Source organism: Tenrec ecaudatus, chromosome 18, assembly GCF_050624435.1.
Source record: "Tenrec ecaudatus isolate mTenEca1 chromosome 18, mTenEca1.hap1, whole genome shotgun sequence".
Taxonomy (NCBI): Eukaryota; Metazoa; Chordata; class Mammalia; order Afrosoricida; family Tenrecidae; genus Tenrec; species Tenrec ecaudatus.
Genome location: NC_134547.1, coordinates 73,248,880 through 73,273,466, shown reverse-complemented (window position 1 = coordinate 73,273,466; position 24,587 = coordinate 73,248,880). Strand labels below are relative to the sequence as shown.

General features: G+C 57.0%; 1 protein-coding gene across 1 annotated transcript in view; it reads right to left on the bottom strand.

Annotated features, from left to right (window-relative positions):
* CRISPLD2 (cysteine rich secretory protein LCCL domain containing 2) overlaps positions 1-24,587 on the bottom strand; it is a 59,449-nt gene that overhangs the window by 17,258 nt on the left and 17,604 nt on the right. Inside the window, exons 2-13 of the mRNA XM_075536878.1 lie at positions 22,682-22,968; positions 21,427-21,545; positions 18,586-18,718; positions 17,490-17,605; positions 14,564-14,664; positions 11,891-12,028; positions 11,227-11,287; positions 10,258-10,324; positions 9,676-9,806; positions 7,495-7,538; positions 6,355-6,427; positions 1,943-2,018 (exon numbers count right to left, since the gene is read on the bottom strand). Of these exons, the coding sequence (XP_075392993.1) occupies positions 1,943-2,018; positions 6,355-6,427; positions 7,495-7,538; positions 9,676-9,806; positions 10,258-10,324; positions 11,227-11,287; positions 11,891-12,028; positions 14,564-14,664; positions 17,490-17,605; positions 18,586-18,718; positions 21,427-21,545; positions 22,682-22,921 (1,299 nt within the window). The 5' untranslated portion in view covers positions 22,922-22,968. The remainder of the gene's footprint in view (positions 1-1,942; positions 2,019-6,354; positions 6,428-7,494; positions 7,539-9,675; positions 9,807-10,257; positions 10,325-11,226; positions 11,288-11,890; positions 12,029-14,563; positions 14,665-17,489; positions 17,606-18,585; positions 18,719-21,426; positions 21,546-22,681; positions 22,969-24,587) is intronic.

Here is a 24,587-nt window from a genome sequence, read left to right as displayed (position 1 = left end):
GAGTGGCCAGGACGCGGAGACCCAGGACTGCGGGCCAGGCTTTGCTCCTTCAGCCACTGCTGGCTGCTTTTGTCTGTTGTGGGGGATGGGGGGTGATCCCTGATCTCCCCTCAAAGTGAGGGGTGTGCCAAGGCCTTGGTACCTGGGGAACAGGCAGCTCTGTGGGCACTACTAGTAGGCCCTTCGAAGTCTGGAGACAACTCTCCCAAAATAACTCAGCAAGACATTTTCCAGAAGCCTTTCCATCGCCCGGAGTAAAGTGACCTTAAAACATCGGCCAGAGAGGGGCTCCCGAAATGAAGCAGTCACCAGCCCTCTTCCTCCACTTCTTCTGCCTATTCCTTCCTCTCCCCTGCTTCTCCTCCTCCTCCTCCTCCTCCACTTCTTCTGCCTATTCATTCCTCTCCCCTGCTTCTCCTCCTCCTCCTCCTCCTCCATCTTCTCTTTAAAGGTACTGCTTCCACAGTCTGTCTTTCAAGAAGCACCAATCAAATGGCACTCGGTGCTGAGCCCTGCCCTGAGCCAAGACTTCAAAAACCTCAGACCCAAGGGACGAGGGTGCTCACACACCAATGTGAGCAAGGTGGGCGCTGCAGAGAAGGGCACAGCCCCACCCACTTCCCTGACTCTCATCACTGCAGCGCTCCAGCTGAGAACCGGGGCAGGTTGTTCAGAGCCTCAGTTTCCTCCTCTAGGAGAACAAGGCCCTGAGATGCTGCTTTTAAAGAACCTCCCACAATGTAAGAAGGAGCCCTGGTGGTGGAGCAGTGGCATGTTGGGCTGCTAATCGCCAGGTCAGCAGTTCAAAACCACCAACCGCTCCGAGGGAGAAAGATGAGGCTTTCTACGCCTACAAAAAGTCATGGCCTTGGAAACCCACAGGGGCAGCCCTCCCCTGTACTATGGGGTCACTGTGAGGGGAGTCCTGATTACACAGGAGGTGTTGAATGAGAGGCAGCCTCTGACAATTAGGTTTTCATCCAGTTACCCTCGCCTTCCTGTGGGTCTGTTTCTGCTCTCTGCTTTGTGTTTGCACTTGCTATTTGCTGCCTGAGGGAGCCCTGGTGGCACAGTGAGTTAGGCACTGGACTGGTAGCCAAAAGGTCAGCAGTTCAAAACCACCAGCAGCTCCGAGGGAGAAAGATGAGGCTGTCTGCTCCCATCTAGGGTCACAGTCTCAGATGCCACAGGGGCAGTTCCACTGTCCAACTCGCTATGGTGCAGCATCCACTCAGTGCCAGTGATTTCCCTTTATCTCTGCATAGAGCCCTGGGCATGCTGACTCAGAGTCTGCTCCAAATGGCTGCAGGTAGGGGTGAGCTCTAAGTGGCCTGTGTATACCCCAGAGTGAGTGCAGGGGGCAGTGCCCAGGAGCGGGTGAGGAGAACCGGGGAGATGGTCAGGCATCGGGGAGAACTGCCTCTGTGGGTTTCCGAGACTGTAACTCTGTACAGGGTAGAACCCCTCCTCTCTCTCCCCTGCAACAGCTTGTGGCTTTGAACTGCTGGCCTTGCAGTGAGCAGCCTGACGAGCAACACCCAGGGCTCCTTCAGGGTGAGGGTGGCCCTAAATTCAGAGCAGTGCCAGGCAAGGGCCAGGGAGACAGACAAGCCCACATGGCCTCTCAGGTAGAGGCTGATCAGATACAGCCAGAGCCAAGAGATGCCAGCGGCTGGCAGCCCTCACGCGTGTGGGGAGGGAAGGAATGGCCCTTTTGCAGTGTGATTGACAGGAGCCCAGCCCCCCGCCACCCTGGTCCTGGACTTCTGGCCTCTAGAACAGTCTGTGGGTGAATCCCTGCTGTTTTCAGGCACTGGTTTGTAGTGATGGGTTAGGACAGCCACAGGAAAGGGCACACAGGTGTCTGCTATCCAGACCTTGGGGTGAAGTTTCCTCTCTGTCCCTGAGAGGGGCCCCTTGGGAAGGCCATGCATGTACTCACGTCAGTGTAGACGTTGCTTCCAAACACGGGCGCCCAGTAGGACGGCTGGTCTTTGCAGTGTGCTGGACAGCGGACCCTGTCAAGGAGAAGAATTGGCCTCTTGGTTACCTCCGGGTGCATGGACACCCTTGAGAGGGAGCAGGCTCTCTCTGTTTGAGTATCAGACCTTTGGTTTCCATGGCGGGAAGGAGCCAATCACACCATTTCAGTCTTTTGGGGGTGGGGGAGCTGCACACCCATGCTCATCCCCTCACGCCTACAATAACACAATGATGAAAGCCACCCAAGTGTTTTCTGTGGAGGGATGGCTAACCGAGCTCCAGGACACACACACACACACACACACACACACACACACACACACACACACACACACGCACACCAGAGACATGCCACAAATACACACACAGAGAGACACACACACCCCACAGACACATACACATGCACACAACACATACACAGACAACACATATACAAACACACATACACACCACAAATATACACACAGACAACACCCCCACAGACACACACACACAATGGAGTGTGATGTGTTTATAAGTAACCACCCTGGAACAGGCAACCTCCTCAGGATATGGGTGGATCTCTAAGACAACATGCCCAGCAAAGCTAGTCCTTCCATCAAAGCCAAATCCTACACAGGAAAAAAATCAGCACAACTGAAATTCACACCGAAAAGAGCAGACTTTGAAGGCTGTGGGAAGCCCCTGTAGGGGGAGAGGGAGGGAAAGAAGGGATTTTGATACAGGACCCATTAAAAATAACTAATTATTGGTGATCACGCACATTAAAAAAAAGGAAAAACAAACATAATGCCTCCTAGTCAGCAAAGGCGAAGGTGTCATCTCCCCTCCATACCCTGCCCAGACAGATGGAAACAGACAGACACACACAGAGAAATGTGAAAGGGGGTGGATTCTGCACTTGTGAGCCCCCCTTTGGGCTGGGGCTGGTTTGTGCGAGAATGCATCATGGAGATCATAATCACTAGTTGCTGAGTTCCTGCCTTGAGGCTGCTTCCCCGTGCTGGGAAGGAAGAGGGTGGCGACGCCTCACCTTGGTGAGTCAGGACATTTTTCTGGGAGCGGATAACTTGAGGCAGAAAGGGCTAGGTCACCTGTCCCATCAGGCACCACTGCCCTGCGGGCCTCCTAGGGGATCAGACTTGCACCTTCACCTGGAAATGGGTGGGCCCTCCAGGCCCAAACCAGGAAAGCAGACACACTGTGCCTAAGAAAAGGCCTTTTGTGTTCATGTGGAATCCCACACCGTGGACTGGAGCCGGGCCCAAGAATCCAAGATGGCAGCCGGAAGCCATTGGCCCTGAGACTGGCAGGATTTGTGGTGGGAAGGAAGCTAGAGAGAGGGACTGTAACAGGGCTGGGAAGAAGGAGGAGGAAGGAGGGTGGGGGCCAGCACGGCAGATAAGAGGAGACTTGAAATCAAAGGGGCAGCATCAACTACTGGGGCGTTTGATGAGTCGCTCAGGTTGTTGAATATAAAATACAGATTGTTGATAGCCCCCACCTAACTCACTCACAACACAGAGATGGTTGGAAACACACTTTAAAACCGAGTCTGAGAGGGGTGCGTGTAGGTGCGTGTGTTTGCAATTCTTTTCCCGTTGTCTGGAGGTGCCCCTGGGGAAAGTGGAGGTTTGGGGCTGGGTGTGCATCTTCTCTGTCAGATCCGCTGTCGGGTTTTTTCGTTTTGTGTTTTTGAAACTGATTTCCTTGTGGTTCTCTGTCACATGCAGGGAGATCCACTAAAAGGCTGTCACCCTCCCTGGAGCTCCTCAGGGGCGTCTCCACTGGACTGGGGAGCCGTGGAGCAGAGATAAAGCCCCAAGGGTGGGCCAGGAGCCAAGGGAAATGAGCCAGGGACCCCCTGGGTCTCCTCTCCCTGACCAGCCCTCCTCCCCTCCAGCCTCCCTGCTGGGATCTCAGGGTCTCCAGCCACTATCTTCACAATCAGTCTGTCCCCACAAGAATCCTGAAGTCTCCAAGCCCGGCCTTGAGATCTAGCATCACCCAGCCCCTCAGAGATTCCCCTCCCCCCAAACCCCTGGGCAGGCAGCCGAGGGGCCTCTGCCTGCGTTTCTGCCTGTATGATGGAGGCAAGTCCACAGCCTTCCCTGCAAGGCCACTTTTGCTTCTACTGTCTATTTCCTGATGGCTGAGAGATCTCTCCGTGTCTGACGGGTGACTCTAAAGGAAGTCACGGCATATTCCACTGCCTCTTTGAGTTGGGGGAATGGAGGTGGATGGGGACCTGGCGGCCGCTGTCCCTACACATGAAATTGCATCCTTGCAGCGACGGATGCCCTGCGGGATTAGACCTCGGTCACGCTCCTGGAGAGTGGCCACTGACTACACTGCCCGGGCAAGTGTGAGGGACAGGGAGCTCATCTCTAGGGGAGGAGTGGTGGCCGCTTTCAGTGTTTCCGAAGCAGATTCAGGGGACCAAACAGGGCAGACCCCGAGGTCTGGCTAGGGAGAGAAGAGCCCAGGGGCAGACGAGGGTAACCTCTCCAGGGAGCAGCAGAGACAGCTTCCCGGAAGCTTCTGGGAGACTGGGTGTACCATGGAGTCCTCTAGGAAGTTCTCACACCACCGGGGCCTGTGTGTAACAACAACATAGCAAGGTCCGAGAGGGCCCTGTGGAGAGCGAGCCTACCAACGCCCTTTCCCCACTAGCACGTGCTGGTTTCCTGTCTCTGTGTCCCCTGCGGGCCCTTCCACACCCCAACCCCTGTCATCAAGCCTCTGTTCATGTCATGCGGCCAAAGACGAGAGGCTGCGGCTAGGGATGGGGGACACACTGCCTGGAGAGACCGGTCCCTGGAGAAGGACATCATGCTTGGTAAAGTGGAGGGGCAGTGAAAACGAGGAAGGGCCTCAAGGAGATGGATTTGTTAGGTAGCAGGAGAGGGACGGGGGTTGTCCCTCCACATACCTGAAGGTTCCCTACAGGAGGCTGGAAGAGAATCAGGCGAGCCCTGAGCCAGCCACAAAGACTTAGTGGGCATGCGTCAAGTAAAATCCAAGCCAGGTGGGCAGCATACCTAGGCGGCCCAAACTAGGCCCAGGTGGGTTTAATTCAGCCAATAGGGTCAACCAATACCTTTGACCATGCCTCCCAGCCAGAGGCCTCACATACTTGACTGTGAGACACCCCCACCTCATTTTTCCCCTTCGTCACCATTCACCTCCTGCCCCGTGCCCACTCAGCCGTGCAGCAATCTCCCCAGCCACAGGCCGCCACGTGTGGGTGTGCAGTCTCACGAGGTTACCCGTGTTCAGCGACTGTAAAACCTGAAACTTCCTCAGTCCTTTATAAAAACCCACTTGGACCACAAAGCAGACTTCAGCGTGAATCCTTTCCCGTGCGAAGCCAAGAACCGAGGTCCCACCTGAGAAACCTCACGGATCAACACAGGGGCGGCACCAACGGGCTCGGGCTCAGGCACAGGCACGGCGTGCGGATGCACCAGACCAGGCGGTGTTTCCTTCCATTGTGCAGGATAAGGTCGCTAAGGATCGCATGGACTTGATGGCACCTGACCGCAGCAAGATCTCTGCACGTGTGTCAGATCACGGTATTCACACTCCCCGCACACGTGTCAGAGCACGGTATTCACTGTGCATCCCGACTCACAGCAGCCTCTAGTGTAGATCCTCACAGGAGCAGACAGCCTCATCTTTCTCCCTTGGAGCAGGCTGGTGGTTTCAAACTGCTGACCTCTGGGTAGCAGCCCAACTCCTAGCCCACTCGGCTACCAGAGTCACAGGACTCAAGACTCCCCGGCGTTGGTTGCCTCTGACTCACAGTGGTCCTACAGGGCAGACCCTGCAGGTAGGTCATGCTCTCTTTTTCTTTTTTTGTTTCTGAGACTTCATCTTCACGGGAATAGAAAGCCTCCTCTTTCTCCCACTGAACAACTGGTGGGGGTTGAACAGCTGACCTTGTGGTTGGACACACAGCTTGTGAGGCCACCAGTGTGGGAAACCTGGAAATGTGCGTGGTTCTCCCTGATCGCCACGTTTGCTCTGTGGCGGTGGTCCACCGTATCTCTGAGGTCGGCCTGTCCTTGCTGCCTGGGCCCACCCCAGAGATGGGGGTTGGATTGATCCACAGATTATTTACTGTTCCTGAGGGTCCTGGCATGCAGCCAAGGCTGAGAGCCAGGCCCTGAGCATGAGGGGCTGTCTGCCAGGGCGGGTGTGTGTCAGGGTCAGGGCTTGGACATGTGAGTTTCCTGCAGGGAAAGGAGACCCCCACCCTGCATGGAAGTCGCCACATCAAGCCTCAGAGGAGGAAAGCAAAGCCCCTGTTGCAGAGACCCTCACCCCCTGAGTGCCACCACCCCCTGCCCCTTTCTCCCCTTGCCTCACCTTGGGCAGTGAGTGGCCGGCTTCTCAAATGGGCAGAGTTGTGCCACAGTGGCGTAGCAGTCCACATCTTGCACTAAGAACAGGAAGACATGGGGAAGGGTCAGGCCCGCCTGGAGAGCTTGCCATCACCTTGGCTGCCGGCCTGAAGAGTGAGCTAGTGGGGCCCCATAGGGTCACTTGGGCAGGGCCGGAGTGTGCTCGGGAGCTCCCCAGCGGCCAGAGGTCCTCCTCCTCCCAGCAGGGCTTTCCCAAGGCCTGCCCCTGCTCTGTCCCACACAGCCAGGATGACAGCAGGTCCTCAAAGCACACATCTGTGAGAGCCAAGTCTCAGTGAAGCTGAGAGAGCCTGTCCGGGTGAGAGGCTGTGGTGGGAGTCCCGGGTCAATGCTCTGTCCAGGCAGCTGCACTACCGCAGTCCCATCGTCCATCACTGCGAGAACACGGGCATCTGTTCTTCATTTCCCACCACCCCTGCCCCCACCCCCCAGCCTGTTGCCTGTGGTATGTTAATAAAAGTAGGAAACAGCGGGAGCAGAAAGCCTCATCTTCCTCCTCCGGGAGTCTGTGGGTTGTATGCTGAACTACTCATTGAAAGGTCAGCAGTTCGAACCCACCAGAGGCACCACAGGAGAAAGATGAGGCTTTCTGCTGCCATAGGGACTGACAGCCTCAGAAACCCACAGGCACAGTTCTGAACTATGCGTCAGAACTGACTCAATGGCAGTGAGATGTTCATTTCTGATGTGGGACATGGGATCACTGTCGGGACACCCGGCTCTCCAGCTCGGGGGTGGGGGGTGTGGGGGGGGGTGTGGTGTGTGTGTGTGTGTGTGTGTGTGTTTCCACTCATCAAAATGCCTCAGGCAGTGGCTTTGGTTACTATGAAACCAGACCTTGTTTACACGACCAGGTGAGCCAGTGGGAAGCCCCGGTAGCTACTACTCTGCTGCTGCAGCAGGAAAGAAGCTGCGTGCTCGTGAATGAGCCTCGCTGTGCTGCAGTAAAACTTTATTGACCAAACAGGTGGTGGGCACACAGGCTGCGAGGGGCAGAGTTCTCAGGTGCGCTAACCATTAAGCCCATCATCAAGCCAGAACATCCCATGGTAACCCAAGGTCACGGAACAGACCAGTGGCTTACCTTTCACCTTGGAGACTGTGAATGAGCTGGAAGCTTTGTACTTGCTGCAGAAGAAAGCACAGGAGGTGGTCAGCTTCTCCATGCACATGCCGGCTCCCGCACCCACTGACTGACAGCCTGGGCCCTACGTGTCCCTGGGCGTCACCCCGCAGCCTGAGGAGCTCCCAGAACCCTCAGGACCGGGGCTGTTTACTCTTCCTTAGTGCTCGGGCCCCTCCACCAGCACACGGGATCCCCCTCCTCAGAATCATGGCTTGACTGTGGGTAGAATACATTCAGAAGATGACAAAGAGAACCAGTTTCAGAACACTAAGTCATCTTCGGGGTCTGATGGAGGTCTGTGTCCCACCCTTCTTTGGTTTTGCCACAAGTAGCAGCCAACGTGAGGGGCGCGTAGAACCTACACCTGTGTGGAAACATCTGCAGCACCTGGACTCAGCACTCTGGTTGGGCGGGCGGTGGGGAGGGACAGCATGCACGATGGAAGGAGGGGCTGCTTCTCAGTGAGAGGACAGCAGCTTTCTTTCTGTGTTGGCGGTGCAGTGGTTCTGCGTCGAGCTGCTAACTGTGAGGTCGGCAGTTCGAAACCACCAGTCACTCCGAGGGAGAAAGACGAGGCTATCAACTCCTGTAAGGAGTTAAGGTCTCAGAAGCGCTATCTTGTCCTATCAGGTTGCATTTGGAGCTGGAGTTGGGGTCACAGGGGGAGAAGCCCTAGTGGTACTAAGGGTTAAGGGTAGGACTGAGAGAGAGAAAGAGAGAACTGTTCCAACCCACCAGCTGCTCTATGGGCTGCTGCTTCCGTGGCACTTTCTGGCCTCGGTGCCCCTATGGGGCAGTTCTGCTCTGTCCAGTGAGGTCACCATGAGTTGGGAATTGACTTGCTGGCAGTGGGCTTTGGGGTTCCAGAGCAGGTGGAACTGGAAGTCCCTGGCTGGTGATTATGGTTAATAGGTTGTGTTAGAGGAGGAATTCTGAGCACCCTGGTTTGCATTAGGCTGTGGTTGACCGTGAGAGTCCAAGGTCAATCTGCAGAGTCCCCACAGAGATCAAGGTCCACTGACTTCTTTCTGACCATTCACGAAGGATATAGATCATCTCGCCCTCAGAACACGGGGAAAGCAGATTACCACCCCCCACCTCTAGCCAGCTCTCCAGGGGCAGGCTCTTGTAGGAGGTTGAGTGGGTGTGTCCTTGATGAGGCTCACTACTCTTGGGACCGGTGAAGGGGGGCAGGACAGGGGAGGGAGCCCCATCATCATGCAAGAACCAAACACTGCCATGGGATTGATGCCGATTCACGGGAACCCTGCAGGACAAGCTAGAGCTGCCCCTTTGCTGAGCTGTTTACAGGAGGCTCGAACTGTCTTTGTCCCGGAGGAGCGGCTGGTGGTTTCCAACTGTCTAGCTTTCAGATCACAGCCCAACACGGAATCCCTGCCACCAGGGTTCCCACACACTCAGTCACCAGTCATGCCTATCCGCCGAGCCCTGCCTGCCTTGGCCCAGAAGGCCCTGGACCAATCTTGTGAGCTCTTCTAAGATTTACGTCTGTGTCCCAACAGCGGTCCTGCCCCTGCTTCTGCCGCCCCACCTGCAACGGTGACGCACTGGTGGGCCCCTGCTCCTGGGTTGCTGACAGCCCCCTTTGTCCCTCGCCTTATGTAACGAGCACCCCACTGTGAGTCCTCGGATGCCATTTTGACCGCGTGCCAATGGCCTCCCTCATCTGGTGACGTGTCTGTATCTTTGTTCCCTAAGACTTAATAAACGGTCTCCTTAGATCAGTGGTTCTCAACCTGTGGGTCACGACCCCTGGGGGGTGTGTCGAACAACCCTTTCACAGGGGTCGCCCAATGCATCACAGTAGCAAAATGACAGTGATGAAGTAGCAACAAAAATAATTTTATGGTTGGAGGTCACCACCACATGAGGACCTGTATGAAAGGGTCGCGGCATTAGGAAAGCTGAGAACCGCTGCCTTAGATCCTGTTTGAGATTGGGGTCTCTGGCACCCTAGAAAAACATGACTGGCACCGCTGCTAACTGAAAGGCGGGCCATTTGAGTCTGCTCGCTCAGAAGTGTCTTGGAAGAAAGGCCTGGTGATCTGACCTGAACCACCGAGGCTTGGGAAACCCATGGGTTGTCCAGGGCTGCCCGGACACACGGAGCATCCTCACCTCAGAGACTGCACACCGTTCCTCTCAGACTTCACGAAGAAGGGGACCTGACCGTTCCTGGTGATGTCCACCAGGCCCCCGCTGTTGTCGATGACTCCATAGTGGATGGCGGCGCGGCAGATGCTGGATGCCTGCATGACGGGGTGGGGCGGGGGCAGAGTGGGGGACAAGACCACAAGGACATCCTGAATTGCCCGTTCTCGGCTGCCAGAAACTCCTTCGGTGTCCGACCGCGCCCCGCTGGAAACCAAAGAGACAGGCTCCCCCACCTGGCCGTCCCTTTCTCCATAACAAGTCTTTGTCCGTGGGGCCGCTTATCTCAGAAAGCTCCTGGGAGCTGCTTTAGGGACTAAGACGGCTGACAAGCAGCCCTTTCTCCCCTGCCAGTGGAGCATATAACACCTGTGCCCAGGTGGAGACAGCTCTCTGCCTGGGTCAGCCCCAGCTGCCGAGAGCCGTGCAGGGTCAGTCATGAGAACGCCGGGCCTACCTCCAGAGGGACAGGAAATGCTTGTCCTACAAAGCCCCCAGCCCGGCTGCAAAACAGAGTTTAAAAGACAAACAAAAGCCGGCCCCACTTACACTCTCGTAAAAGAGGGTCCCGAAAATCTTGGCCTTGTTGTTCAAGCATCCTGCGGGGCACTGATACCTGGGGGAGGAGAGAGGTAGCGAGGGCAGAGGTAAGCTCACGAGGAACTGGGGGCTCTAGCCATCGGTGGCTCTTGTTTAGTCCGGCTGCACACGTCATGCACCTGTGCACTCCGTGCTGCCGCTCTGACCCAAGTTGACTCACCGCAGCCTCGTGCACAAGAGAAAGAGCACTGCCCGGTCTGGGGCTGCCTCCCTGGTGCCGTGAGGTCTGAGCCCAGTGTTGCAGCCACAAGGGCCACCCTGCCTCTCCTTGACACCCTGCCTGCTTTTTGCTGCCCCTCGGCATGATTTCCTTCTCCAGAGCCTGGTCCCTCCTGATGACATGTCCAGGGTCCCTGGTGAGACCAAGTCACTACTGATGTGGCGAGACCAGCAGCCCCCCTAATGGGGATGAGAGCCTGGGGACCTGTGGGACAGCTCTACTCGGTCCAACCAACAGGGTCCCTTGGACCCGGATAGGCCTGAAGGTGCTAGACGGGTGGGTGGTGTAGGGGTGAAGCCTTTAACCAGCAGACACATGTGAGATTGGGAGTGGACACCCAGAAGCTGGCTGGACCCTCTAGGTCAGCTGTCCTGACTAGGGGTGACTTTACCCCCTGAGAGGACAACTGACTACACTTTGGGTTGCCACCTGGTGGATCTAGCCAGTAGAGGCCAGGGATGTTGCTGTATATCCTACAGTGCACAGGGGACCCCACGATCCCCCAAGGGTGATCTACCCCCACTATGTGGGCAGAGCTGAGACTGTAGAGACTGACGCTGCCACAGGAGGGCCACTTGGGGACTTGGAAAGGCAAAAGCAGGACGCCTTCTGTGCCCCAAGCCACGAACAAGTGCTGCCCTCCCCAGCTTGCAGTGGAGCAGACCGGCAGAGCCCCTGGAGGCCACCCTGAGACTCACCTGTTGCACGTGGACCCCTTGCACTTGTCCTTCATCTTGGTGTCGCAGCGCACGACCTGGGCTAGGAGAAGCATGTGCAGAGATGTGTCAGCACAGGACCCCCACAGGGTCGGGGAGCCCTGGTGGCCTAGTGGTGATACACTGGGCTGCCATCTGTAAGGTCAGCAGTTCAAAGCCACCAGCTGCTCCTCGATAGAGAGATGAGGCTTTCTATTGCCCTAAAGGGTGACAGTCTCCGAAACCCACAGGGGAGGTTCTACTCTGTCCTGTAGGGTCGCCATGAGTTAAACTCAACTGGAAGGCAGCCAGGCTCACTCTTCCTTGGAGGGCGGGGGGTGGCAGCATTGCCAAGAGGAGCACAATTTCAACCCAGTGCCCTGAAGAGACTTAGGGAAGGCCTAGCCTAAAAAGACCTGCCTGGGCCCGGGCAGGAATGCCACCCAGGTGTGGCTCCTCTAGCACTTGCCTTTAAAGATGACTTAAAAACATCATCCCCCCCAAAAAAATTTTTTTTGTTTTGTTTTAGAATTATGGCTTTTTACAAGCCACACCCCACCTAATTCTCCACTGCTGATGGACTTGGAGATTTCTAGGCCCAGTGCCTCCCCTGTCCCCATCCCCGGAGCTGGCTCAAGGGCACCCCAAGGGCAAGGCAGGCACCCACCCATGTATCTGACCACGTAGGTGTAGCTGGGCTTGGTGGGCCTGACCACCCTCGGCTGGACCCACGTCTCCTCGGGAAGAGGCGCTGTCTCCACCTCATTCATGTCATCCGTTTCTGGCGTTGGGCTGTAGCTCTCCTCTGCATTAGGAAGAGGGAAAGTGACGATGGCAACAGATGTACAAACATGCTTGATACGAGGGATGTGTGGGATGTTATTAGAGCTGTAAGAGCCCCCCAAGAAAGTGATTTTTTTTAAGAGAGAGAGACACACACACCCACCAGGGGAGTTCATGGAAACGCACTTTAAAAAGAAAGGAGTAAGCGGTGAGAAGGAAACTCATGTGAGGTTTGGCTTCACGAAGAATCATTTCACTTCTGTTGCCAGGAGAGGCCATGCCGCCGGCCAGGGGGAGGGGTGGGGATGGGGTGGAGGGGGGATTCTACCACCAGGAGGAGCCCTGGGTTGGCTCCACTCAAAATGCTTACTCTGGACTCCAGAGTTGCTGAACTGCCAGGGCGAGGTCAGCCCCCACCTGGGTGATGGTGCCCTTTTCCTATCCCACCACCCTGCCCCCAGAAGCAGGCTTACAAAGATGCCTCGTTGTTGTTCCCTGTGGGGGGCCCACAAGCAGTACCCACCTCTTCTCCAACCTGGAGAGCTAGACGCAGCTAGCCAAGACAGTTCCTCTCAGGGGAGTGGTTTGGGCGCTGGGCTGCTAACCACACGGTCAGCAGTTTGAGACCACCGGCCGCTCCAAAGGAGAAAGATGAGGCTTTCTACTACCATAAAAAGCTACCATCTCAGAAGCCCGGAGGGACAGTTCTACTCTGTCCTGTAGGGTCACCAGGAGTCAGAATCGACTCAGTGGTGGTACACTTGGGTTTGGGTTTGGTTCCTTTCTCAGTGTGGGGGCCCAGTGCCCAGGAACCTCGGAGCCCCACGGGGCCCCGTCCAGGCTGCGTCATTGAGGGAAAGCAGGATCCTGGCGGTGATTGTGGTATGCTTGGCTCTGTCCTACGTGGCGTGGCCACGAGCCAGCAGGGACATCCTAACAGGATGCTGGCCACGGCCCCCACACTTGCCCCAGCTCTACACGAGGGCAGCCGCACGTTACATGCCCCCCCAGGGCAGATTGGAGGCAAGCGGACATCTCTTCTTCTGCCTTGCCCCTGCTTCTCCATTCAGGGCCACAGCCTCCCTGGATAGCCTCCCTCCCTAAACATAGGAAGTAGTTCCTGCAGATAAGTCGCCTTGGGGGACACATTCAGCTAGCTAAGAGAAGCAGGAAGCTGGCAAAAGTCACTGGGTGTTTTCCACCAAAATGAAAGTGTACAGGGCTTTTTTGTGGCGTGGGGGCCCTGGCCACTCAGGCACTCCAACTGCGGGTTGAAGGCCTCGGAGGGGACCCAGGAGGCTTGGCTCAAGGACAGTGCGGGGGCAGGAAGTGAAGCTCTCTGTAAGGCAGGGAACTGGAGGTGGGGCTCTGTGTCTGTAAGGCAGGGAGGGCCCCCAGAAGGTGGGGCTCTGGGTTTGTAAGGCAGGAAGGGCCCCCTGGAGGTGGAGTGAGGAGCTGCCTAGTAGGGGCCACCCTCTGACAGGACTGGGGCTGGATGAGATCCCCCCAGTGTGGGAGGTGGACAGTGTTCCCCACCAGGTGAGGGTTCCCCTGGCTTCTCGCAAGGCTCTGTGCAAAGGCTCTGTACCTCCTGGCACATGGCCCATGGTGAGGACAGATGGGAAAAGTGAGGCTCAAAGTGGGCAGCGGTGTGCCTGAGCAGGAAGCGACAGGGACAGCCCCACGGTTACTCAGGCCCCTGGCCTCCACCAGATGCCTGTCCGGTACAGCTGGAGCACGGCTGAGTGACGAGACTGGGTCAGGACACAGAGCCCTGGGTCCTCCCAAGGGCACTGCCCCTCGCTCATGTCCAGCCCAGCAGCCAGGGCCCCTCCGTGTAACCCCCCACCCCCCAATCAGTCATCAGGACCCCTGCCTGAGTAGGAGATCCAATATTCAGCCCTGGTTTCAGATGGGACGACTGGGGTTTGGGGGATGGAGGGGCTGCCGGGGCTCCACAGTCAGAGTGTGCCTACAGTGTGAGCCGCCCTTCTGCCTGCTTGCTCCTGGAGCCCAGGAATCAGAGGGGGCAGGGCACGCAGACAGACTGCCTCCAAGATGGGGCGTGGAGAGCCACGTGGGAGGTGAGGCAGAGGCCCCGTGGGGCAGGGAGCTCCGTGTCAGAATCAGGAGGCAGGAGGCCCCACAGGCGGGCCTGCACACCTGTGAGGGATTTTTGTGATCCACACCTGTCACCATGCCTCCAGGCTGGTATACATACTGTTCTTCCTTCCCGAAATTCTGACTCCCCTGTTAGACCTCCCAGAGCCTCGGGATCCTCCATCCCAGACTGAGGGGTGGGGCGGGGAGGGGAGGACTCGGGCCAGGAGCTGAACCCATGCCTGAGGCTCAACTTGCAGTTGAACTAGAGGCCTGAGACCAAGGTGAGCCCCAGGGAGGCACATTTCCTTAGACTTAATCTGCCCTGCCCGAGGGAGGGAAATGGACCACAGCCAAGACTACCAAGCAGCAAGTGCAGGGGGTAGCAGGGGACCCGGTTGGCTGTGTCGCAATAAAAGGTCAAACGTGGACAGAAGTTAAGGGAGGCGCACCCCACCTCGGTAACACAGGTTGTCCTTGCAGCTGCCTCCGTAGCTCGGTGGGCACTCGGAGCAGGGTCGGCCATACTTGTAGGGGGCTTCTCCGATCCAGTTGCCCCTGGAGACAGACCAGAGACACAGTCAGCAGCGGCCAGCCCCTCCACACCCAGCTGGATCTGTGCTCATCATTGGGAAAACTCTAGTAGTTTCTGGAAAACCATGGGCACTGCCACCATGCAGTTCTGCCGTCTCGAGCATGGACACCACTGGTACCTCACCTGCTGATGACACTCCCACTTGAAGGTCACGCCTCCGCCCCCTCCGACCCCAGAGCCTTTGCACCAAAGTGGACAAGATTCCCCTTTTCCCACCCTTCTTTGAGCTACTTCTCCAAGAAGTGGCATCTGCATGCATGTGACCCGGTGTCCACACAGCGGCTGGGGGCCCTGGGAGAGGCAAGCTGACTACACACTGCAGGTTCACTCAGGGAGGACACTGAGGCCCAGAGAGGGTGAACAACTTGTTCACGGACACACAACCAATGCCCTGAGGCAAATGGCCATCAAGGGGGTCACACACATCTTTTGGTTTCCCCTCCCCCCCCCTACACACAAAAAATTTAGAGCTCACTGCTATCAAGTAGATGCTGAATCAGACACCCTATAGGACTGGGCAGAACCGTCCCAGTGAGTTTCTGAGACTATAATTCTCTACAGGAGTAGAAAGCCCCATCTTTCTCAAGAGGAGTGGCTGGTGGTTTTGAACTGCCGAACTTGAGGGTTGCAGTCCCATGTAGCCACTATACCACCAGGGCTCCTCTGGCCGCCCAGTGCATAGAAAAGTCACATTCACATTCTAGCCCCCGTCGGTGAAGCATGCCATCTCATGGTGGAAAGGTTTAGAATGTTGGGACCCTGAGAAACCACGGGAGCACCAACCAACCAGCTGGCTGGAGAATGACAGGCTGGGGGCGGGCTGGTCACAAACCTCCAACTCATAAAAAATAGCGCAGTATCTGCATCACGCTATCAAGGCAGGTGTGGCTGAACAAGTACTGCCTGTATGAGAGGCGCTCGAGCAAGGGGGTGCAGCAAGTTATACAATGCGCTGCCAACCACAAGGTCAGGAGTGCAAACCCACCAGCAGCTCCATGGGAGAAAGATGAAGCTGTCTACTTCGGTAAAGAGTGGTAGTAATTGGAAACCCACAGAGCAGTTCTACTCTCTTCTATGGAGTTGCTGTGAGTCAGAATCAACTCAATGGCAGTGAGTTTGGCGGGGGGGGGGGGGGGGGGGGCAGGTTGTATGTGACAATGTGTCAGCCAGACACTTGTGAGTAAAGTGTTTTACAGACATATAAAACCCCTAAGAAAAGGGGTGTGGGTAAAGAAGGGGGGGCACAAAAACCAGTACAGGTTTGGGTATCAAGAGTCGGACCTAGTCACTCCTCCGCCCACCCTGCCAGGAACCTCGCCATCCTCATTCAGAGCCTTCCATGGGGCCCCTCCCTGGCCATGATGTCATCCTATCCTGACATTGAGAACCTCTGTTTCCCTCCCAACCTCACCCCATGCGGCCACTTCTGACCAAACAAAATGTGTGAGTTTGTTGCCATCCATCCTATCCAGGAGCCATGGAGCCAGGAGGGCCTGTGGGCATAGGCTGATGGTGAACCCTGGGCCAGCCCTGCACATGTGGGTACCACATCCATCAGCCCTCCTGTGAGGGTAGAAGGGCTTTGTGGCCCCTGCCATCCATGGTCCCTGCCATACATGGAAGGAACTAGAGTCGCCAGAACAAATTCCAGCGTGGCTGGCCTCCCTCAGAAGGTGACAGCTGAGGCAGGCTCCTCCTTCCACAGCCCCTTGAGCCTGGGAATTTTGGATGTGTCTGCCCCTGCCACCAAGGAGTCCAGGTTTCACAGTGGGTAAGGAAGGGAGCTACAAATGTCAAGGCCAGCTGTTTGAACCCACTGGCTGTGCCATGGGGGGAAGATGAGGCTTTCTGCACCTGTAAAGATTTATAGTCTGGGAAACCCCCAGAGGCAGTTCTACCCTGTCCTACAGGGTCACTGTGAGTTGGAATCGACTTGATGGCAGGATGTTTGTCTGCCCCTGGGACTACATGAGCCAGGAGGAGCCCGCAGCCTAACGTCTGACCCACTTGCCTGTCTACACAAATATGTGGTGAGCCATTTCCTTAAGATAAATTCTTTCTCTCTCTCTCTCTCTCTCTCTTTCTCTCTCTCTCTCTCTCTCTCTCTCTCTCTCTCTCTCTCTCTCTCTCACACACACACACACACACACACACACAAAGAGGCTTCAAAACATTTGTGGAAAAATAGTCATGAAAATGTCCCACTAACTCTTTGAAATGTATTCACCCACTGGACACACCTCACTGGTTTTCCCTCTTAGGAGAACCCAGCTGGAGACAGAAGACAGGACGTCTGAGGCTCTGCAGCCACAAGGAGAAGCCGACCTAACCCTCTAAAGCAGGGGTGGAGACATCCAGCCTACAGCCATCCAAGGCCCGAGAAGGCATCATGCCAGCTGACATCACATGCCTCACCTGAGAGAAACGGTCCCAGCCACCACAGGAAAACAATTGACACCACGGCCACCACCACCCAACAAACCGACCAATTCAGCGCCATGGAGTCAACTCTGACTCACAGGAGCCCGGGAGCACAGAGTAGGACTGCCTCTGTGGGTTTGCAGGGCTGAAACTCGTTAAGGGAGTAGAAAGCCTCCTCTTTCTCCCTCGGAGGGGCTAGTGGTGTAGAACTGCTGGCCTTGGGGTTAGAAACCCAACCCGTAAGCACTCTGCTCCAGGGCTCCTCTGGCAGGCTGATTTTTAAGTGGATAACAGCCTGAGAACAAAGCTAAATATCCAAATGGCCCTGGGCAGAGGCACCCGCCGCCCACCTCTCAGTCATTCTTACTTGGGGGAGTAGTTGCAGACCAGATAGACAGCATTCTCCCAGAGGTTCCCCCAGACGTTAATCTGCGGGCAGGTGTGCACGGCGCAGCCGACTCGGGTGGTGGTGGCCCACACTATCTGAAAAGACATCACGGGAGTCAGAGTTGGGGCGAGGGCACAACATCACCTGGCCTCATTCCACAAGATGCTAGCGCTGTAGAGGCATGTCCTCTCTCCTTGTCCTCCCAGCTCTGTCTCTGGTGGCCAGAGCTCTCCCAGCCCCTTCGGTCGGGGTCAGCCGAGCTGAGTGGCAGGCGGGCTCCAACTTCAGACCTGGCTTCTCTGCAGACTCACTGTGCTGAGAGGACAATGTGGGGCCCCCTGGAGCTGAGAAAAGCATGTCCTTGAAGGTCTCCACGCACTGCCACATCCCAGCCCACTCCCAGACGTCCACCACTGGGGTCTTCTCCACCTCTATCCTTTCCTCTGGGCCGGGGTCTCTGCCTTTCTTGGGTGTGGGCTTTTGCTCATACTTGGCTTCCAGGGACCTCGGTCCCATTGTCCCTCAAGCGATCTCACAGGGGCTGGGGGTGTCAATAAGGCCATGACTGACTCCTGGCCCAGGTGGGTATGTCCAGGGTCAGCTAGGGAAGTAGGAGGAGGAGGGAGAGAGGAGTGGAGAGGTGAGCAGGGGGAAGGAAAGGGGAGAGGGTGAGGAGGACAGGACAGGGGTGGGGTGGGGGAGGGAAAAGAAGAAGGGGGAGGAGGGAGGAGGAGAGGAGAGTAAGGGGGAGAGAAGAGAGAAGGGCAAGGGGAGGGCAGGTCAGGAGGAGGAGGGTGGAGAGGGCAGGGGAGAAGGAGGAGCTGGTAGGAGGGGGGAGAGATAAGAGGGAGGGGAGAGGGGGAAACCATAGGGGGAGGGGAGGAGGGAGAAAGAGGGGAGAGGAGGTAGAGTGGGGAGAGGCAAGAAGAGGGCAGAGGAGGAGGATCTGGGGAGCACAGGGAGGAGCCATACTTTGAGCAGCCCCCAGTGGGAGGAGACAGCAGCCCAGGGCTCCAGGAGTCGGAGGGCCACAGAGGGTGGGAGGCTGGGTGTGGGTGCGGGTGCTGGGCATTACCTGCGTGTAGTGGGTGCACATGGCCCCGGAGCACCTCTCGGGACACCAGGGGTTGCACTCTTGGGGGTAGGGGTAGGTGTAGTCCTTCACCTCATCGTACCAGGCCTGCACGTGGAAGCCCGGCGAGCGGTACCTGTGGGCAGAGTCAGGGTCAGCGTGCGTGCGCACGCACGCGTGTGTGTGTGTGTGTTGGGAGGGGCAGAGCACCCCTCATGGGGGCACTCACCCCCAGGAATGGCCGCCACTCGCTGCCCGGTGTCTGTCCTCCCCCTGGGCATTTGAAGCACCCCCTCCCGCAGCCCAGGGGGCCCAGACAGCACGAGAACCATTTGGAAAAGACATAGCTGGACTAAGTCAAGGGTGAGTTGAAAGGGCTCAGAGCGAACTTTTCGGACAAATGGACAAGTGGCCTGCAGGGAGGACGTGGAGCATTTGAGGGGGTCTGGGCATGGGGAAACCACTGCTGTGCAGGACAGGGCAGGGGGCTCCTGCGCCCTAGGTGGGGGCGGCGGCATCCTCGCCTTTCTCTGTGGTGATCATGGTTTCTATCCCAGGTGGCTTGGGGTCCAGAGACCCACACACCAAGCAGACAACTCGACCCAGAACCCGCAGCGATGCCCAAAGCTGCAGTCCGGGCGGGAGAAAGCGCTCTCATGACTCTCGCTGGCTAATCATTATACCAGGAAACCTCCCTGAAACAAAACATCAACGGAGTCCAATTCATCTAGAAGGGGTCCTGGTGGCTGAGCAGGTTATGCATCAGGCTGCTAACCACAAGGTCAGGAGTTAGAGCCCCACAGCCGCTTCTCAGGAGAAACATGAGGCTGTCTACTCCTGTCCAGAGCTGCAGCCTCAGAAGCCCACGGGGCAGTTCTACTCTGTCCTGTAGGGTCCCTGTGAGTCGAGGGTGCGGTGGGTTTGGTTTGGGGACAAGAATCTGGAAGGGGGTCGTGGTGATGCAGTGGATGGGGAGTCCAAATGCGGCCCTGATGGAGAAAGATGAGGCAGCCAGCCCCCACCCTGCCCACGGCGGGATGAGCGCCTTGTCTGCTGGAGAAGGCGGCTAGCAGTTTCGGACTGTTCTTGTTTCCTTCGGGTTTTATTAGGATCTTGTCCTCTGGAGGGAGGGAGGAGGATCAGGCGGCCTTCTACACGGTCCTCCCTTCCCGCAGTGAGGTCACTGGGCAGCGCTGCCCACCACCCTCACTCTGGCTGCCTCTGCCAGACCGGCAGCATCTATTGCTCCTGCTGTTTTAAGGAGAAGGAAACAGACTGCTTGCAAACACAGGGTCGCGGTGCTGGCACCAGCGGGCACAGGCAGCACGGTTTCCAGAAAGGCGCCCGGACCACAGCGAGGAGAGATGTGGTCGGCGCAGCAATTACTGTCTCGATGTGTGGGTGGCACTGGTGGTCAACAGCGTGCCCAGAGGAAGGCCATGCCTCCCTGCGGCCAGCGTGGGAAAGCAACGGACAGGGCTCGGAGCTTCCCCACAAAAGGACGCTGGACGTCCTCAGTGCAGGTGCCATGGTGGGCGGCAAGCATGCGTGGGGTGGGGGAAACCGATCCTACATGTGTCCACGCAGAACTGCCTGGGGGAGCGGGTTCCATGTGCCCATGTGTCAGAGGTCAAAGGGCAGGCCTTTCTTCCAAGGGACTTTCCACTGTCTGCACACCCAGGAGTCCTGCACACGTCAGGAGGAGGGAAACCCTGGTGCCCTCTGGTCCCTTCACTCTGCAGCCAAGGAACGAACCTGCCAGGCTGTAGGGGCAGTGGCTACATTGTATCAGCCTTCACAGACGATGGGGCTTTGTGGCAACTATGTAACACACTGATAATGGGGAGAGGAAGTGGAGGTTGCCATGGATGCATTACTAAACTCACTACTACAGAGTCAACACCAACTTCCGGAGACTCTGTGGGAAGGGTGGAACTGCCCTGTCCAGACCAACTCTTTTCAAGAGTAGCCGGCCTCGACTGTCTCCCGACAAGCAGCCAGCTGGTGGTTTCCCACTGCTGACCTTGCGGTTAGCAGCCCGACGTATAACCACTGCAGCACCGCACTACCAAAACAAACAATGGACTCACAGTGACTCCACGAGGCAGGGTAGAACTGCCCTGATGGGATTCCAGGGCGGTCACTCTTTATGGGAGCAGAAAATGGAGCGGCTGGTGGCTTTGAACTGCTGACCCTCTGGATCTCAGCCCTACGTGTAACCCTCAGGGCTCCGTGGACAGACAACGATGTTACAACTAAGTGAAAGCATCTGGGGCCACAGCCAAACACCACCAAGAAGCCCAGAGGATAAAAACAAAAAGAGGACTGGATCTCAGGAGTGGAGTCAGGGATTCGCAAACCCCCTTCGAGGGTCTCTGTGGCTGTTTCTGGAGGCAGGTGGCCAGGCTCGGGCCCCAGTCCTGTGAGGCACCCCACGTGTCAATGGGGTAGGTGCAGTTACAAGCTAAATGGTGTCCCCCAGAATGACATGTTGTCTCAGCCTGGGTTCTGGTGACCGTGCCCTGGTTTGGGGGGGATGGAGGATTGCCTTTGGTCAGAGGAGGTGATGTCTTCTAAAGAAGGGGAGCTAGGCGGGGGCCTGCCTCCAAGGCCGAGACATGCCCAGGTCCTCAGAGCTGCCTGAGACCAGGAAGTCCTTCCCACAGAGCCCACAGTGAGGGCAGGTAGACACCCAGGACTGCGAGGCCATCTATTCTGCTCCTGGGCACCTCCCAACAGAGGTCCTTTGTCACAACAGCCCCCGCAGATGATGATATGTGGTGTCAGATATGGGCATCCAGCCGGGCACAGAAGAGGAGCTCAGTGGGGAACCTCAGCTCTTACCTGCCCCAGTGGATGGCCAGGTTCTGGCCAATGGACACCAGCAGGTTGGTGGGCCCATGCTCCCAGAGGCACTGCTGGGCCCAGGCTGCCGCCGACCTCTCCAGGTCCTCATCCCAGCTCTGCGGAGGGGAGAGAAAGAGTCAGATCAGGGCCAGGGATAGAGGGTGGGAGAACAGAGCACAGGTGTACCTGCAGGCCAGTTCCCAGATGCTGCATCCCTGTGCACTCACTGCAGGAGCCCTGGACTTGGCAGTGGGCTGCAGGGTGCCTGGTCATCCCACAGTCCCTGGCTCTCTCCCCACTTCACTAGGCTGCCTGGTATTATCCGCCCCTCCCAGTCCTGAGAGCCCACATGGCTCAGTGCACAGATCAGACTCTTTGTTCATCAATCTGGCCCTGCACACATACACATGCACACACACACATACATGCATCTACAGATACACATATATGCACACATGCATACATACACACATGAATGTTCACGTGTGCACATACACACGTGCATGCACATGCCTATGCACATACACACATGGCTACACGTGTGCACGTGCACACATGCATATACGCATATGTGCACAAGCATCTATATATATTAACACACAAATACATGCATACACACAAATAGACATACACAAGTATATATGAGCACATAAGAGACACAAAATAAATGCAAATACGCATATACATATGCAAACATGTACACACACAACCCGTTGCTCTGTCAGCATTCTGACTCCTGGCCATCCCTGGTGTGTCAGAGAACTAAGCTCCACAGGGTCTTTGATGGCTGATGTTTCCAAACAAGAGCACCAGGTTGTTCTTCCGCAGCGCTCCTGTGAGCCTGAACCACCGCCCGTGCAGTTAGTACTGGATTCTGTTAACCATCTACACCACCTGGGAACTCCTGGGACTGCATGTGGGCTCAGGCAAAACCCCACACCTGCTGCCAGCCACTGAGTCAACCCTGACCCTGGCCTGGACTCTGAGCGCCCCCACAGGTCAGGCAGAGCAGAGGTGCCTCTTTGGGTTCCCAGGCTGTGAATCTTCATGGGAGCACACAGCCCCTTCTTTTCCCGAAGCTCAGCTGGTGGTAACCCGACAGAGAGAGAGAGGCAGGGCCCGAATTCAACCCTCCAGAGCCCTGCTGTGCCTGAGGGGCCAGACAGGAGGACTGTAAGGCTCTGCCCTTGGGTTGGCCAAGGCGGGTCTTGGCAGGGGATCTTGGTGGGGCCCAGGCTGAGTTTGGGCTTACCATGTACTCCATGTTGGAGGCTTCAGGGCTAACCTGCCCCCGGAACTTGTTGTGCAGCATGAGGATCTCCTCCTTGTCCGCCCTGGGGATGGACCGCCGCACGCGAGCCGAGTGCCCGTCCTGCTGGTATCTGCTGAGCAGCCTCTCCAGCTGGGTGGCATTAGGCAGCAGAAAGCCTTGGGCTCCACACACCAGCAGCACCAGCCCCCACGGGATAACACGGCACGGGGCAAGACTCATGACTGCACGCAGAATTGTCGACAGCAACAGGGGTACACCTTGGGGCTCTGAAAAGAGGAGGTGGGAGTGTCAGCAGGAATGGAGCTTCTGAGTCGGCTGGGGCCACAAGGGTGGAGGGCAGGAGTCTCCCCACTCTGAAAGATGTGGCCTTGGAGGTTGCCAGAAGTGACATCTTCATGCATGAAGGGGGGCCCAGGATTCCAGAGGACAAGCTGCCTGCCAGACCCCAAGTGGGACAGGGACACACAGGCCCAGTCTGGCCCAGACCCCAGTTTCTCTTGTGTCTGATGCTGCCCCTTCTGGGCCAGCAGGCCTGCTTATTCCAGGCACAGGTGGGAAGTGGGCCCGGGTGCTGGTATGTGTCACGCCCCGGTAAAGACACGCATAGTCATTTCACATCCCAGAAGCACAGCTAGCAGCAGACTGTGCAGCCCCGGCCGAGGGAAACTCCATTTACGCACGGTCGCCCACAGACACCTGGCCCATCGAGCCAGACACACATCTTCCTGTCCCACCCCGCTGCCGGCACTGTCTGTGGGTTTGTCACACCTGCAACACATTATCAGGAGAGGCTAGTTCCTGGAGAAGGACAGCGTGCTTGGTAAAGTAGAGGGGCAGCATGAGAGCGGAAGACCGTCAACAAGATGGATTATTAACAAAGTGGCTGCAACCATGGGCTCAGAGAGAGCAGCCACTGTGAGGACGGGCGGTGTTCTGTCTTGTGGTGCAGAGGTTGCTGGGAGTCAAAACCGACTCAACAGCACCGGCTAACAAACAGCAACACAGGAGACCCGAGCCTGGCTCTCTTCCGGCCAGCAAACCTCAGGCACAGGTACCTCCCGTGTGTCCGGGGAACCTGGAGGTGCCTATGATGTCAAACAGGCTCCAGATGAAGACATCGGATGGAGACAGAGTCGGAAGAAAAGCCCAGCAGTCTACTTATGGAACCAGCCACTGGAAGCCCCGGTCAAACATCCCACCTGCATTCTTGTCACTGGGCGAGTGCAGCTCCAGCCAGCATTGCCGTCTGTTGTCCCCGGGCTTACCATGAATCAGACTGACTCACTAGTCGCTAGAGACAACAGCCAGGACAACATCGGTCCAGAGCTTAGCCACGCACCCCACAGGGAGCTCGCGCTCACAGGCTCGATCCATGGTGAAACTCACAGCCGAAGAAGGGACAGGACACCAAGGGCTGCTCGTCTATCCTCTTACCCGCTGTCCCTGCTGGGCAAGCCCCCAAGTCACCCAAGCCCGTAGCCTCTGTCCCTCAGCCATAAGCCCACTACACCCTGCTGGGTGTGACCCACTGGTGGCCCATCAGGGTCATGAGAGCTGGTGTCCATCTCAGCAGCGGTGACCCAAGGTGGGCTGTGGGCAGCAAGTGTTAGGTCACCTGCTGGAAAAACCCCAAAACCTCGCCCTTGGCCATCGAGTCTCTTCCAGCTTGCAGTGACCCTGTAGGACAGGGCAGAACTGCCCCCTGTGAGTTTCGAGGACTGTAGCATTTCATGGGAGTAGAAAGCCTAGTCTTTCTCCCCTGGAGCGGCTGGTGGTTTCAAACCGCTAACCTTGCAGCCAGAAGCCGAGCGCACCACCTACCAGAGAATGGCCAAACACCTTTGGTTGATGAAACCGACTGCAGTGCCTAGGGGCAGCAATGAGA